This window comes from Phasianus colchicus, chromosome 6, assembly GCF_987193195.1.
Source record: "Phasianus colchicus chromosome 6, bPhaCol1.hap1.1, whole genome shotgun sequence".
NCBI lineage: Eukaryota > Metazoa > Chordata > Aves > Galliformes > Phasianidae > Phasianus > Phasianus colchicus.
In genome coordinates, this window is record NC_143441.1 from 28,755,505 (window position 1) to 28,772,643 (window position 17,139).

Here is a 17,139-nt window from a genome sequence, read left to right on the forward strand (position 1 = left end):
AGGCCCCAGTACAAGTGCTGGAAGCCATACACTTCATGAACAGGCTGGAAATAATATGTTACACAATGAAATCATACGTTCTGTCTCCACCTATGGCAGTAGATAACAGCTGGCTGAGGGAAGCAAGTACATTGAACATAGCAGAAGCAGGATCCAGCAAATTTAAAAAGAAAAAGAAAAAAAATAACCCTACTATTATTCCAAGTGTAATCCTCAGTATAAATGCTTGACACACAAAATACAGAAATTAAATTAATTGGCCACTGAAGTAACTGCTTTGCTGTTATAACAATTGCTGAGGCAGCCTGCACTGAACTCGAGTACTCAAGCTTCAAAATACCAAAAAGTCTGACAGAGGTAGCCTCACCTATCTAAACCGGGCAGGGTTTGATTCCCAAGTGCCTTCTATACTGCTAAGTCTCAGTACCCTGCCCAAGGCTCAGGTCCAGGGTCATCCCAGCACTTAATCTAAATGCGGGCCACCACCCTCCCACCACCCACACCATGATCTATAGCAGACACTTGCCCAGCTGTTAAAGAAGAACTTGTAATGGCTCTGATCAGACAGAAAAGTTCACCAAAAAAAAAAAAAGGGGGAGAGATGTTTGAGCCTGTGCACCAGAGCCAGCATGGCAGTGAGGAGCAGCTGCAGTGACACCACAGCCTTCAGACGAGGCCTATGGTCACCTCTACTTATCTCCAAACCACAGGCAAGCAAAGCCTACCTGTGAATGCGTGCAGCCATTACTGCTCTTCATGCAGAGAAATAATGATCAAGAAAATCCTCAGATGAACATCTTCCCATTGCCCACCCCTACCCCTCCCTTCTCATTCCCATGCAGCACGCTGCATGGCTTTTGCTTTCATTTTGAAGAGAAGGGATGTGATCTGGGTACACTGGCTTTGCTGACCTTTGCCGTTTCTCAGTGTTACTGCTGCACTTTGAAGGCTGGAGGGACCTCAGAGTGTCATCCGTCAGTCCTGCAGCTCACTGTTTTAGCAATGGGAACTTCACCAAAACAAAGTAAAAGGGAAACAGGATTAAAAAGCAAACAGAGATATTCAGGAAGAAAAGCTGCACTGCCTGCCTCAAATCCACCACATTCCCCCTGCTTCCCCCCCCCCGTGTTAACAGCCCACGCTGTTAGCAAACATTAAATGCAGTCAGAAAACTCGAGAAATCCACAATGGGTCATTTTTCTACCTGAGATTTCAGGAGCAGATTGAGCTGCCTGTCCAGGGGCTGCTTTTAATGAACAGTACATCTTACCTGAAAGTGCTTTGGGTTCCCCCTCTGCTCACTCTGGACACACAGATCATCTAATAGAGGGCTTAATTGAAGTTGATGTACATTGTGTTGTTCTGTTTGATAGTTGTTATCCAAGTGAAAAAAGGAAAGTGTTTTAAAGATACAGGAAAGTGCATTTATGGCCCTAAAATAAGTCCTCCTGCTGTGCAGCACTGCCAGAACAGAACATGTTCCTTTCCATGGGGAGCGCTGCCAAAACAAAGCAAGTTCATTCCCACAGGGGAGACATAACCCACAACAACTGGAAGAAGCCTCATGTTCTCAGGGGGGATTTGAATCACCCTGAGATCTGCTACAGAGACAACCCAGCAGGGCACAATCACTGCTGGAGTGCACTGATAACTATGTGATGCAGTCAGTAAAGGAGCTGATGCCGAGCGGGGCCTCGCATACCTACAGATGAGGAAGAACTGGTTGAGAATGTGGAGGCTGAAGTCACCATGAGGTGGAGAAGTGTAGGAAAAAAAAAAAAAGCAAAAAGCCTTTGGCCTCTTCAGGCACCAGCTTGGAATACAGCCCTGGAAGAGTCCTGGAACGCAGGCTGATTCTCAAAGATCGCCTCCTTTCAGGTCAGTGATAATCCAGGCCAGCAAGCAGGAAATTAAGGCACGATGGCAGGAGACATGCATGGTTGAACAAACTGAAACAAGAAATGGAAGCAGCAGCAGGTGACCCTGTTCAACCTGGAGAATAGAAGGCTGAGATCTTATCCATGTGGACAAATTTCTCAAGAGAAGCAGGGAGTACATTGCCAAAAACATGGAGCATGACTTTTCACAGTGGTGCCCATTAACAGGAGAAGAGGTAGTGGGCACAAACTGAAGTGCAGGGAATTCCATTTAAACATAAGAAATTCATCCTTTACTTTGAGTGTGGTCAAACACCAGAATATGTTGTATGGAAAGATGGAGTTTGAATCCCTGCAGAGACTCCAAACCCAACTGGTCATGGCCTGAATGAGGTATGCACACACACACTGAAATGCTAAATATTTTTCAGAGCTTTCTCAGGAGGTGCAGTGAGTTATAGCCAATCCAAAGGAATCACCAACACAGTCAGGCATTTGTTTCTCTGCTTCCTAAAAACAAGACTTCATTTCCAAAGGCAACACCCTTTCCTCATTTTTCACAAGAGCAAGTTCTTCCTTTCCTACATAACAAGCCCAACCATCCCACCAATTGTATGGAAAGGGAGCTGTTCCTCCCCAAGAAACTTGCATCATAAAGGCAGGGCGAGAAATTCTCATCCAAACAAAAATCTGAAAGGATTAATTGCATCGCCCATCATCTCAGCACCAAACCTTAACAAGGGATCTACTTCTCTTAGCTTTGTCCTCCTGGGAGAAAGGAACCTCCTTCCACCAAAATCCCATAGCATCCCTGAGCAAACACAACTTCCTAGCCAACAGCTGTACAAATCACTGCAAAGTTTAACTGCACACCTCACTGTACGTATATGCCAGAAGAAAAACAAAAACCACGACCAGGCCATATTTTTCTGCAGGCACAGTTATTAGAACAATTGTGCTTTGTTAACAAGCTTAGTCTGATCTAGGGAGGAATAGAAGATGACCAAACTTCCCGTTCTCCCAGGTTGCCAGCTCTTTTGCTGCTGAGCTTCCAGGCTACAGCTCAAGGCAGCCAATTTAACATCAGAACTTGTTACAACCTGAGATAAAATTACGAGGTCTTAGAAAGGGAGTGATATCTCTATCCAGCTTTCTGATTTGCTTGTTGATCTGATTGCTCTTGTTATTGAATTATCAGTTTTATTTGCATATTCACACGCTTACGTTGGAGGCCTTTGTTGTGGAAACACTCTACGTTCACAATCAGCATTTTCCTATCTGCCCTAATTGAGCAACGCATTATTTTTGTGACCCACTGCACTCTGAAAAGGCATCGCCCACTCACCAGTTTCTTGCCATCCGCCCAAAACTGCAGCACTCCGGAGGAGCTGACAGAAATGAAAACAGCTCTAAAGGTAATCAACCACCTCCACAGTGCTGGAGACTTCACACCATTGTCATGCAAACAAAAAACCTTCAGGAGCCAGAAATTATCTTCACATAATATTCCAGATCATTTTAAAAAAGCAATAATTCCCTCATTTATAAATATTTCAGGATGCCATTTTTCCAGCAACATCCAGGTAGTTAAAAAATACCTCTTTAAAGTCTTTAAAGGTCAGAAGCCCAACATAGCCATTGCGTTTGTCTTCTGTAATCTACACAGTAGTAACATTTCAACTCTATAGAAACTGATTTTTCTTTGAGCACATTCTTGGTAACATCATCTCATTAAACACACCATCTTCGAAAACCCACCTCTGTGAGATGGCCCTGTGCCCAACTGCTAAAATATCCACACTCTTCCTATGAATTTAACCAGCTTCATTTTCGATCCCCAGTAGTATTCCACATCTGTTGAATTTGAGTAACTCGTTACTAATCATTTACTATGCAGGTATTTATCAACTGGAGTTAAACCATTCTTCATCTGTTAAGTTAAAACCAAAACGTTGCTGTGTTTTTTCCAGTTCCTCATTTACTCCTATAGCCCTTCCCAGAACCTCCTCCAACCTTTTATAGTGTCTTGAACTGCTTTCCCTGGAGCGGTTACACTAATGCAAACAGAGAGAAGATGTACATATTTTAACTGCATGACGATCTTTGATCGCACAGCTTCCTTTAGCCAAGCAGTGCATTAGGAAGGGCTGTACGTGTGCAGCCCATTAACAAACATACTTTCCCAGCTTCAATCACTTTTTCCTTGTGTTTATGTTCTGGAAGCACATGGCCGGAACTACAGCTATTTCCTCCCAATTGTGTAGCTTCAAATTTCTGTTTGCAGTGCTGTGTTTTGCAAAGTAAGCCAGGCTATTTTACAGCAGCCATTGATTTATACTTCCACAAACCGCCCTTCCTCTTCAGGTTGTTGGATTTTACCTCAAGTAACCCATCCATATACCTACCCACCCTAACACACAGATACCAGGAGCTCATCTGCGAACCCTCGGTGGTCTTTGCAACTGCAGTGTCAGCCAGCATCTCTAATTCATTCCATTCCTTATGTTTACTTTATATTACCTCAGGCTGTGGTTAAATACTGTGAAGATATTGAGTCTCTTGAGGGCAGCTATCTGGCCCTCCCCAAGAGCTCATCTGTCAGGAAGCCATAAATCATTTCACTGACAGCACCTTGCTTCCTAAAACAAGCAGGTCGCTATCTGCTGCCCCTGCCCAGCATACGTAGCCCTTACTCTCCTCCACAGCCTCTGTAGCGTCCACTTTCAGAGCCACAACCTGTCTGGAACTATAACATTGACATCAAATGAATGGGGACACAAGGCAAAATTATTTCATTACCACTCAATCCTCAGCACTTTTTTTTGACTGCTTGTCATCATGGCTTTGATGAGGACGTGCACAGTTAATTACAAAGCTGCACCAGAACCTATGGAGGTGAAGGACTGCAGTCCTTGAGATGGTGAAGAAGTTACCTGTGGTTCAAGTTGTACCACATCTCTCTAGGGTGAGCTGCATACTTTTGTCAAAGCGGTTCTTGAGGAGATGATGTCCTCTCCCACCAGGACAAGCTGAAGCCACTGCAGCCAAACCACCCAGAGGGCCAGAGGTTTTCCTAGTCAGCCATATGAGCTTACAATAAAACAACAGAAACAAAGCATTTTCTGACTGATGCACATCAACCTTTCCCACAGCAGGGCAGGACACTGCAGCCTTTGCAGCTCTGGACTTTCAGCATTGCAGTTTCAAGATTTTTGCACCGTCACATGGAAACCTTGCAATCTTTGGGATGCCAAAAACCCAGATTTCTACTTCATGACAATAAGCACTGAACCGTTCTTATGGGTTATTGCCATAGTGCTTCTCAGTAAACACAGACTGCAGAGGATTTACATGTATTTAAACATGTATTTAAATATTATTCTCCCCCCCCCCCCCCATCTGGAAAGAATTATTTTGCAAGGCAAACGACAGCCATTTGACTCATACAAAACAACACGAAACCAAGACTGTCAGTAGATTTATACCACATCCTTTAGGGTTTTCGTTTAGTTTCACATAGTGAAACATCTCATGGCTTTCATAATTTTCAACAGATAACTTGAAATTGGCCATACCACAAGCACGGCAGTGGATACTGAGTTTCCAATAATGCTTAACTGATTTTTTTTTTCTATGCTCTGAAGAAATAAAGACCTCATCACATGCAACAATAAAATATGCTATTTTCCATGTATTTGACCATTTTTTTTTAGATATTTTTCCTCCTCAAAGCAGCGTGTTATGCAAAAATCAGTTGGTAAGATGACGTAGCACACTAATCACAGAGAGATGTGGTTGACATGAGCCTAGATGTATTTTTGGAACAATGTTAAACTTTAATCTCATTCTCTGAGGTCACAGTTTCCCAAACAAATAAATGGACCGCCGCTTTTGTGTGTCCTCACCACCTTTTTTTTTTTTTAAACTATAATTTTTATTTAAATAAGACACAGGAACTTCTATACCGAAAAAAATACAAAACAAAAGCCACACATTTCCTTGTGTAAAGCAATATTGTGTGATAACTTGAATACTGTTCAGCACAGTGGCTAGAAATAACAGTACAACTATGTACAAAACTTTAAACAATATTTGACAAATTTCTACAGCTGGATGTAGAATACAATAGAGATAAACAACTGCTGGGAAATTTACATGGCAAAGCATTAGCTTTAACGCATTTGGTTCAAAACCTTCAAATCTGCTAAGAACAAATGTGCAATTCAATTAATATTTAGTTTCTCATGGAAAAAAAAAAGAAGTACACAATGGCATTGCAGTTATTGTACAGAGTTCACCGCTGATCTAAAAACAACTCATCGTATCCCCCAGTAATCTAACACCACCAACCGAGACTACGATTTCTTATCTGGACATAACCGGAGCAAAAAAAAGGTCATTGTACTGCAATGTTAGTCTAGAAGGAAAAATATCAAAAGGAATCGATACTTACATCGTGAGTATTTTCTCCCCTTTATCTTCAATCTATAAAATATATAGTGTTTTCACCTAGGCCTGAGATTAGTAGGGTTAAAGATGGCTGTTGTGTTTCAAGCAGGATTTTCACGTGAAAATGGTTAGAGACAGACCTCTCTCCTCATGTTTTCTGCAGGGGAGCCAAAAACCAGTTACTGTTTTATAGGCTGCAAATTCCACCTTGTAAGGCAGTATTAACAAAACCTTGGTAATAAAAAGAAACCACGCTTTATCTCCAAAGAAAGCATGTATTTAGTGAGCAGTTATTGGTTGTTCACTCTCACCCCCCTCCATTCTCATCTCCAAAAGTGGGAAAGAAATAAAAGAATAATGGAGCAAATTTAAATGCTCGGTAGCTGCAGGCTACTAATCTCTTCAATTCCTGGAAAAGGTGAGCTTTACTCTCTTAGGAGCAGACAGCATAAATGTAATTCCACTGAGCTGAAAGCAATGGAGCAAGAACATCAAGTTTATTTTGCCTTTGGGGTCCTCTTTGTATCACAGGAAATTATCTCTGAAAGCAATGCTCTTCTTGTTCCGGTACAACAGAAGAGCACCACTAACCCTTTCTTGCCATTTCGAGAAAGCGTCCAGCCTGCAAAACCAGGATTATCATTTTTTTATTATTACAATTCATACTTAAGGAGGGGGGAGAACACACTTTTACACATACAGCTTAAAGTAAGCAAAAGTTATGGGAGAAGCTTTGATTAAGTAACAAACTTAAAACTATTGTTTTCCCCATCCCTCTTAAAACACCCACTTGCTACTTGCGGACTTCAAACACAATTACTCACTACATAAATTAAATGCTGCTCATCTAACACTGCTCGACAAAATCTGAAAACCTATTTCCAACCAGCAAATGAATGAGCATTTCCAAAAGAGAAACTAAACATTAATTTGACTTTTAGACGGTAACAGTAGCATTTCACATCCTTAACTGCCAACAAAAACATGAGAGGAAATCCCCATCACCCCGCCGTGAAACCTGAAAGAATTTCTGTCCTCAAACAAAAACATTCTTGTCTTTCAAAATCCTCTCACACACAACATGGAATGTTTCTCATGTACAGCCTAGTACTGAACACTTTATTTGCAACAGTTTAACAGTCATTAACCGAGCAACACCTGAAACCTTTAAATGCCACATTTTACATATATTGAAATGACAGTAAATGCAACAGTTGTTTTTGCTTGTAAGCACATGACAAAGTGATATTCATCACAGATTTGCTGGTTCTCCTCACGTTCACCCACGTCCAGGGTCACCATTCACCTGGAGCTGAATGCACTTATTCCAAGAAAGTGGAATGTAATGAGGAAATATTAATGCATAAAATAAGGAAAGGCAAAAGAGTGATGTTCCCTCTTTAGCTTTGTAGCTGTAAAATATTTAATATCCCAATATGATATACATTCCAAGTTACCTGAGTTTACACTTCGAGAGAAGTACCTGAAGCTAGGCCATAGGGTGGGCACTGTGCAACTGCTGTGGCCATTTTTTTTTTTTTTTTTTTTTTTGCATTGTGTGTATTACAGAAGTTAGAAACATAAACACCTGGATCAATTGTAAACATAATCCTGAAGTACAGTATTTTCCATAGGACACAACACAGCAAGACATTTTCTATTCAGACAGGCAACTTTTTTTTCTTTTTTTTTTTTATATATATATAGAGCTTATTTATACTGTAGAATTTGAAACAGAACAGAACACAGGACACAGTACTAATCTGGTCAAACATACTATGAAATGCATAGTCTCCACTTAAAACGCTTAATGATATATGGATTCTGCAGGCATCACTGCTTTCTCACAAAAGATGCTGAATATGGATTCTGTCCCTGCCAAGAACAGCGTAGAGATATTTTTCAGAATGCTGCTAAATACTCCATTTTGTTCTGAAAGGTTGCCACCTCATGCAGATGTATCTGAACTGTTACCTCCTCAATCCTTGCTTTGGGGCAGAGGCCTGCTCCACACCTTGGTCTAGATTAGCGCATAGCTCTGAGGAGAGGAATGCTCTTCAGTCTGAATTTCTTGCAGAAGAGGCTGCTGCTGCTGGGATGGTTGCTGTACCAAGACCTCTGTAGAGTCCATTGTGCTGGTGTCATCTGACAGAGATGAGAAAGAGACCCGAGACGAAAGCTGCTCAACAGTCAGGCTGCTCAAAGCTGTGCTTTGACTGGAGTTTGGAGAGTTCTTCAGTGTCAGGTCTGAAGCGGGAAGCAGGGGGCCCAGAAGCTTTACAGGACAGAAAGCTGATCCGGTTGGGATGAAATTAACCTTGTTTTTGTCAGGACATGAAAAGAGAGGGGTTGAGACAGGCTGACGAGACCTACAACAAGAAAAGAGATTACATACTCGGCCAACTGAGATGCTTATATGTTGTGAACTTTGTGATTCTACAGGTTGCTAAAATGTGAATGACAAGGAATGGGATTAATTGGACAGAGGGGCAAACATCTTCCATACTGGTAGTCAGCTAACTGATTCACAGCATTAAAAACAGTGCCATCACAAAAATGACTTGATCGCTACTGGATAAACATGCACCTTTCCAGCGAGACAAATCTGCAATACATATGCACGTGAAAAAATGCCATGGTAATTTAGAACGACACAATTTCTTCTTTAATGATAGCACTGCAGAAAGAACACATGTAGTTACATCAAATCTTTGAGAAACTCCACGAATTTGACCTCTCCTTTCCCATATTCCATCATTTGCTCAGAGGCTTCCTCCACAACTTAGCATTGCTCCTTCACCATCCACTTGGCAGTGAATGCTACTAGAGCAAGATCCACCCCTCCTTCATTCTTTTCATCTACAGGAGCTAAGCACGCAACCTCAACAGCATGTGTTCTAATACTGCTGAGTCTAGGGAAAAAGACATGATGTCGAAGAGTTTAATTTCTGATTTCCTGCTCAACAGCAAAACTATTGAGCAAGTTTATATCATTAAGTATACTGCCATCTAAGCACACTTTATATTATATAGATTTCATGTCATTTTATGCATTTTAAACACAAGTATAACCATAGGTTATACAAATGCAACCTATGCTCAAAACTGATTAAGAATTCTGGCAAGGAAAGTTTTTGTGTCAAACCAGGAACATTTACAAAAGTTAATACAGGCATACGAAGTGAGGTTTATAAATGCTTAGGAAATTAAATGTACCTTATCTTTTCCGCTTGGATTTTTGTTGCCTTTTATAAATGCACAGAAAGAGTTCAAGCATAAAAGACTTCATTTCCTCTTCAAATCAACATGAACACTTCAACTTCTCTTCTGTACAAACTAAGAATAGTTTGCTCCTGAAAAGCTCATCAGCTGGAATAGTTTATTCATCTGCAGTTGAATGGGCTCAGTAAACAGGTTTACTGCTTTGCAGATACCAGCTGATATAAAAGGCATTACTTACGACATTTCCTCAAAGACCTTCACTCGCTCACATCCCTCTGGGGGCTCTCGTTTGAACATGTAGCTGTTGTTTGGTTTGGGAGATGAGGCATACTTGGGCAACGGTGAGCTACTCCCACTGTCTGAAAATTTAAAGCAGTTATATTACTAGAGATTGAGAGTGTTTTTTTAATTAAGCTTGCTTTCCAAACAAGATGCCTTTTGCACAGTTCAGCCGCTATGCTGGTTTGCTTCTACCACAACGATTCCTTTATCGCAGGCAATTTCTAACACCCTTGCATAGCACATTTCTTCTGAATAAAAGCCTCGGTGCAGCAGTAATCACATAACATGTAACAGGAGGATATTTTTATCCAGAACACCGCAACTGGCATGAAGAGTTGTGATCCTGGAATCAAATTGGCTCTAATTATGTATTTTAAAAATATAAATCAACACAGTAATATGCATTACACATGCAGAAGAGCTATGAGTGGTAATGATAATACCTTCTCGTTGTATGAACAGTTACTGACAACATATGCATACAGCATCTGTCTTATTTTATAACAATTCTTGGCAGGTATGCTGACCACGTTAGCTCAAATTTTGCAAAGAAACAAAGTACATTTTTAATACAGGTACTGGTATGTCATTATTATAATGTCCCACTTCATTTGCTTTACAGTTTAGTTCTCTTTAGTATCCAAAATAAAACCTCCACAATTCCACCCTCTCATCATCACTAACTATAGGATCTAGCTATTCTTTATGGCTGGCAGCTGCCTTTGTGTTTTGCAGAGGATTACTAGGCACACTTAGAAATAAAGACATGCACATCTAGGACATAGGACAGACTACACAGCAGGCAGACTTCTGCACTTCCTGGCAAGATAAGACTCAACTCTAGTGAAGTCAGAAGAATAAAAGTTTGAAAAATTCACCTTAAACAGGTGAAACCACCTTTTCCTTCATCTTGACAATGTTAACACTGAATGCATGAAGAAAATAAAGTAGGTACAAAAATAATTACTCACAGAAATTGACCCTTCTGCAGTGGCTTCTACTTTTTCTAAGAGCAAGAGGCTCCCTATTCTATGTTTGGGCTTACAGTTTAAAAAAATGAAGTGAAAAGGCAAGGTTAAGGAGGATTTACCAACTTGCAAGAAAAAGCAATGAAGAGAAATTACAGCTCCTACTTTGTCTCCTTTCAAGTGTTTCCCCCAGTTTGGCGTACCTTATTCTTTTCAACTCTGATATCTTTCTTTATTCTGCTGCTGTTCAAATGTGCCTTTTCAGCAACACTGGAAAACCAACCAAAGCTTCAAGCGTTACAATATGGATTTGCTGAAACATGTAAGGTTTTCTTAAGAATTTGCAAATGGTAACTACAAACATCTGCATAAGCATGACTCAAATACAGAGGCTAATCATTAGAGGTTTTGAACCATCAGCGTGACACAAATCAGCTCAAATGTCACATATCCTGTTTTACTGTGAGAGGTATGAGAAGATGGTCAGAGTGGACCTTTGCATAGTGATTATTCTGCTCCTGCCTGCTGCACGGTGAATACAACTTCCATTTACAGAATTTTTGGTGTTGGCTGTATGAAGGCAACAAGTCTAGAGACAATACAGATATTTGTCCTGCTGAGCACATGATGGTCTTTTGGAATCTTTCCACTGTTGGCCCTCATAGCTCATTCCGAATACAGAAATCATTAACAGAACCCAGACAGTTTGTTTCCCCCCTTCTAATATTTAAAATTGAAGATCCAAGTTTCTATTTAAAAACTCTGGGACATAAAATGAGCTACTGTTCATTCTAGCGAATACTGGAAAACTGTGGAAGTACATCCAAGGAAAGAATTAAACTGAATTCAAAGTTAAGTCAGCTCTTGGAAGATTCAGAGTGTTGTCTAGCCAGTGCAGTTTTCAATAAATTTTGGTTTGTTTAGCCCTGTTTGGCAGAAACTTTCTACATAGAACATCTGTTAAACATGTAAAAAAAAATGATATAATTTAACCAATCTGTTTCTCCCTTTGCCTCCTTAAGCTTTTAAAGCTTACTAAATGGTTAGCTTCTCACTTTGACCAAACACACACCACACTAATACTTGAAAAACACAGGAGGCTGACACGTATAAGCTCACTGTTAGTTCTTCACTTACAGTGTAATAATGGGTGTTGGTAATAAAGCCACCAGCTGTAGTGGTAAGAGGAAGTGTGAAGCTTAAGCCAGTCTACAGTCATATATTCTATCAGGTCTTAAGCAATAAATCATAACATCATTACTCATCTGCAGTGTCATTTAAGGGACATTCTCAAACAATGCTATTTATTTTTCATTTTTTTATGCTTTCTCAGAGGTTGCAATGCATGATCTGGCATCGGCACCTTGCAGACTCCCACCGGTAGGGTGTGCTCTGGCAAATTTCAACAAACTAATCACATTTCATTACCATTAGGATTGAAGATAACAGCTGTAACCTTTAAAGTGAGCTTTGTTACCATAACCACACTGAAGACAATAGGGAGCTGTATTACACAAAACTCCCGAACATAAATACTTTAAACTGACATATTCTATAATCCAGAAAATGTTTAAGTTCATAATTACACACTGAAAAATAATATTTTAACAAAAACATTTAACACCACTAACTTTAGCTTGCATATGTTACAACAAAAACAGACAGACTGAAGACAGCTTGTAAAGAACTTTTTCTTTTCAGTGACATAACTTGGCCAGTGAACCTTGGGATTTGGTTTGATACATTCAAAAGGATTTTCCAGCTCAAAAACGCCTTTGTTTTTTAAGACTACCCAAAGACTTCTCATACAATTTTCATTTTAAAAACTATGAATCAGACACCCAGAAGTTAGAAAATGAGATCCAGACCAAAAGATAGCATCTTCATGAACACATTGCTTGTTACAGCCCACTAACAATAGCAGGAATACTCAATCCTACACAAAAGTACCAGAACAAAAATTGCTAGAAAGCAGGTTACACTATTTTTACATGGGGAAAAAAAAAAGAAAAAAAAAAATCACTGAATCCTTACATCTTAGGATGCCTTTGAATTTTACCTCTGTCACAGTTACTAAATATGTTGGACATGTTAGTCTCATGGAGAAGGGTATCATAAAACAGATCTAATGAAAGCAGTAGCTTTAATGGAGCAAGGCAGTCGTTTAGCTTGCAATGATAGTATTTCACAACTAAACCACAAAGCCAGGTGCCATGAAAATACATTCTCTCCCACCCTTCTTTCTCTGCTCCAATCTATACCATTCGGTATCATTACACTATTTGGAGATGCATTGTGACCCTTTTCTGAAATTTATCTTTCACTTTGTTTTGAAAAATTCAATAGACTTAGCAGCTCCTTGCAGAAACTTAAACCAAACAGCTGATGCAGTCCAAAGAGCAGCTGTGAAGGCCTCAGGCCAAAGCACAGCTTTGCACAAGAAATAAAAGATGCTTTGGAAATGTAAAGCAGCGCTGTCTGTACAGAGTGCTGGCTCCTCTCACTGCTCCTGTGTCTCAGTCAAACTGCTAACCCTCATTCCCCATACAGAATCACACTCAGGAGCAGTTTTTAAGCTGATAATCATATCTTAATGGAAAATTAAGTTATTCCGCTAGAGAGAGAAATAAAATTCCATCTTGATACAAGTAACAAAAAAAAAAATCTTAAATTTAAAATGTCTAAGCTCTGGTTATATGTAGAAAAACATTTTTCAAAACTTAGCAGGTCTTGCAGCAAAGTTACATAAGTTATACTCCAGCACAACAGAATCCTTTAAAATGAGCACACAAGAAGCTTTGTTTTATAAATGTAGTTAACATCAATAACAGATGTTAATAAAATCGCTCTCAAAATCCTTTTCTTTCCTTACAATTTCTACCTATATCATTCACTTGGCTATAATTTAACTCTTCTGACCAACCAGTGATAACGATGATCAGAGAGTGAAAGGCACACTTCCTAACAACTGATGCTACTTTTACAACCTCTGAACAAAGTATTTGCTCCTGGAATACTGCTATGTATTTTTCTAGTTTCTATCTTGCCCTTAAAGAACAAAGTTGCAATGAGGAATTCAAGCTTTTATTTTTCATAAGCAAGGTATCATAAAGCCTAAGCTAATTTAAAAATATAATTATGTTAAACTCTAGAAAGCTTCCTGTTTATCACCAACACCTATATACACACACTTTTGATACAAACCTAAAGCCAGTCTTAAGATTGAAACTACCAATACATATCTATCTACTCATTGTGAAGTTCAGTAATGGATTTTACTCCAGTGAGCTGCTCAGATCACAACAGATGGAAGATAAAGACCTGAAAATCACTGAGAAAATTAGGTACAATATTTCAAATTATCTTCACTTGCTAGTGCCACTAAAAACCACTGAAAAACTCCAGTTACTGTAATAATTGAGTACCAATCATTCAATTTTATCACTTTTTAAGATGTGTATGTTTTAAGGACAGATATGACAAACTTACCCATCAATGCATTTCTCTGATTGCTTGTACTTTAGTTGATGTCTACACATGCATACTGTAAGAAAGCAAAGTAGCAGGGGGGAAAATAATATCCACGGTTGGTTTTGGAACATGACCACCTATTGTGCTGGGATAAGACCTTAGTGATTAACTTACAGGCATCTTCAGTATAGGATCTAGGGAAAGTAACACTTCAGAAATAAAGACGATGATCAGAGGGCTGGAGCACCTCTCCTGTGAAGAAAGGTTGAGGGAACTGGGCTTATTTAGCTTGGAGAAGAGAAAACTCCGGGGAGACCTCATTGTGGCCTTCCAGTACTTGAAGGGAGCGTATAAACAGGAGGGGGAATGACTGTTTACAAGGGTGGATAGTGATAGGACAAGGGGGAGTGGATTTAAACTGAGAGACAAGGTTTAGGTTAGATATTAGGAAGAAGTTTTTCATTCACAGAATGGTGATGCATGGGAACAGGTGGCCCAAAGAGGCTGCGGATGCCCCATCCCTGGAGGCATTCAAGGCCAGGCTGGATGTGGCTCTGGGCAGCCTGGTCTGGTGGTTGGCGACCCTGCACATAGCATGGGATTGAAACTGGATGATCTTTGAGGTCCTTTTCAACTCAGGCCACTCTATGATTCCATAATATAATTTCTTCTGCCCCAATCTTATTCCCTTCCGCTCATCACTTAGATGTAAGATTACTTTAAGGATGATCAAACAGAAAATAATTACAGGAAATGCTTAAATCTTAACTCGCAACCTCAAAATACTGTTGCTTTTAGCTCATTAGTAAATTTATGCCATATCAAAATCTTAGCTTTCATTTCCTGTGAACATACTGCTATTAGCTTGCACATCTCTCCCAAATGTATTTTTCCAAAATAAAGCTCATATTTACATTGATTAAAAGCTCAAGTCTAGACAACCAGAAACCCAAGAATCATTTCATTAGTAAAAAGAATTTTTCAAAATCAATCTTTTTATGATGGTGCCTCATTTTCACACTGTGTCTTGTCTGTAAATTAACTCTTTATTTCTGAAACTCCAATTTACTCCCTCCATAAAGCTACTTTTTTCAAACTTAGACAATAAACTGAATATTGATATATAAACACACAAATCACACTGAATTTTTCTTTTGTTAGATAACATACGCAGACAGATAATTACTCTCCATCAGATTTTTTCAAACTCAGATATGAATTCCTCACCAAGTAGCTTCAAATGGGATATGACTTCAGAAGCAGAGTACTTATAAAATAGTCCAAAAACTCACTGTTTTGATCAGTAAATAACTCACCCATGATGAATACACAGTCTATCACAAACCTTCTTGAAACCCTTCTGAAACAAACATGTTACAGTTCTGAATTCTTTGCATTTGAATCTTCATAAATGGTTAAAACTGTTTGCTGTGCTCCTCTGACGTATTTATGGAAGATGTTTGTGAAGTTTCACAAACAAGAGGGAAAAAGATATGTAAACAAACAAAACCAATTTTAAGATAAATTCTCAATCCCTCCACAACAATCAAACAAAAACAAAAACTGATGTAATGAGTAAAATGAAGATAACTGTAAAAGCAGGACATCACATGCCTCCCATAGGTAAAGGTGGGCCATTCTACTCTCACCTTTATCACGGTCATAGAGTAAGTCTTCTGTTGAGCAAGGACTCCCATCCTGAGATTCAGGAGGGCAAAAGGGAGACACACATGGTGAATGGCTGCTGCAGCTGCTGCTGCGCTCCTGCACAGACGGAGTCTGAGTGTCAATGCTTCGTGTACTACTGCTACGATAGTGAGCAGGTAGTGGGGCCCTTCGACCATCAGGGATATCCAAAGGCTGCAAGAGAAACAAGCAGTTCAGATTACTGGGAAGAGTTTCAGCTAGTACTTGTAATTGAGCTAAAGAGGTAAAATCTGAATAGCTCATTTTTGAAACAACTTCTGTGGAAGAAAATAATGCAATACAAAATGCACAACATAAATTATGCTCAATGCTGGGACAATGCACAGATTTCCCAAGAAACTATATGCTCTTATGCAGTGGAGTTAAATTAACAAAGAAGTGCACTTTGCTGTTGATCTACACTTGCCAGCATTTTTTTTAAGCATTTTTTCTAATATTTTAGAAAGGAATCTCCTCCTCAAATCAATAGATCTCATTATACAAAATAGAATAATTTTCAGTAACAGTCAACATAAAGCATAAACAAGTACCCTGACAGAGGTCACACCTGGATAAAAGGTATTTCTAACAGCAAATTATTGGCCTAACAATGAACTGAATTACAATTACAAATGAAACCATCCAAGTTTGGTTGTAGTTCTCTAGCACTCCTGTGCTTTCCAACCTTCACTTCTGTAGCTGGCCTACAACAAATTCAGAACTGAAGAAAAACATGGTTTATATAAGGTCCACAGGCTTTGTCTTGAACTGAAGATAATAAGCACTGCCTTCTCAAATCAGTTTAGTTGGCACCAGCCACAGTGATCTTGCACCCTATGCTGCAATATACAACATAGATGTTTCTAGCTTTGCTTCAGTAAGGACCATTTCAAGCCACCGAGGAATGATCAAATGTTCAAGATAGAAAATTTCAGGCCTCCTTTCTTCTCATTTCAAGTAAAGAATTAATTTTGTTTCATTTTCCTCTTTTCCACATGTACCAAAATTAGAGTAGCCAATTCCAGAGCTTAAAATTCAACACAACATGCTTTTGCTAATGAAGAGGATATGAAATAATATTCCTTCCTCAGCAACAGCCTATGTAGAAAGCCATCAAATTATATAGAGGCAGAGCTAGTAGAGTCAGAAAATCCTTTCCTTCTTATAAGCCTTCTAGTTAATAC

At 39.4% G+C, this 17,139-nt stretch overlaps 1 protein-coding gene across 4 annotated transcripts in view; it reads right to left on the reverse strand.

The window, feature by feature from the left end:
* Positions 1-5,553: 5,553 nt before the first annotated feature.
* GLCCI1 (glucocorticoid induced 1) overlaps positions 5,554-17,139 on the reverse strand; it is a 51,715-nt gene continuing 40,129 nt past the window's right edge. For 2 of the 4 annotated variants that reach the window (XM_031614467.2, XM_031614466.2), the window contains exons 6-8: positions 15,919-16,129; positions 9,787-9,907; positions 5,554-8,695 (exon numbers count right to left, since the gene is read on the reverse strand). In XM_031614467.2, the coding sequence (XP_031470327.1) occupies positions 8,347-8,695; positions 9,787-9,907; positions 15,919-16,129 (681 nt within the window). In that variant the 3' untranslated portion in view covers positions 5,554-8,346. The remainder of the gene's footprint in view (positions 8,696-9,786; positions 9,908-15,918; positions 16,130-17,139) is intronic. The other 2 variants (XM_090142745.1, XM_090142746.1) reach the window with 1 other exon arrangement.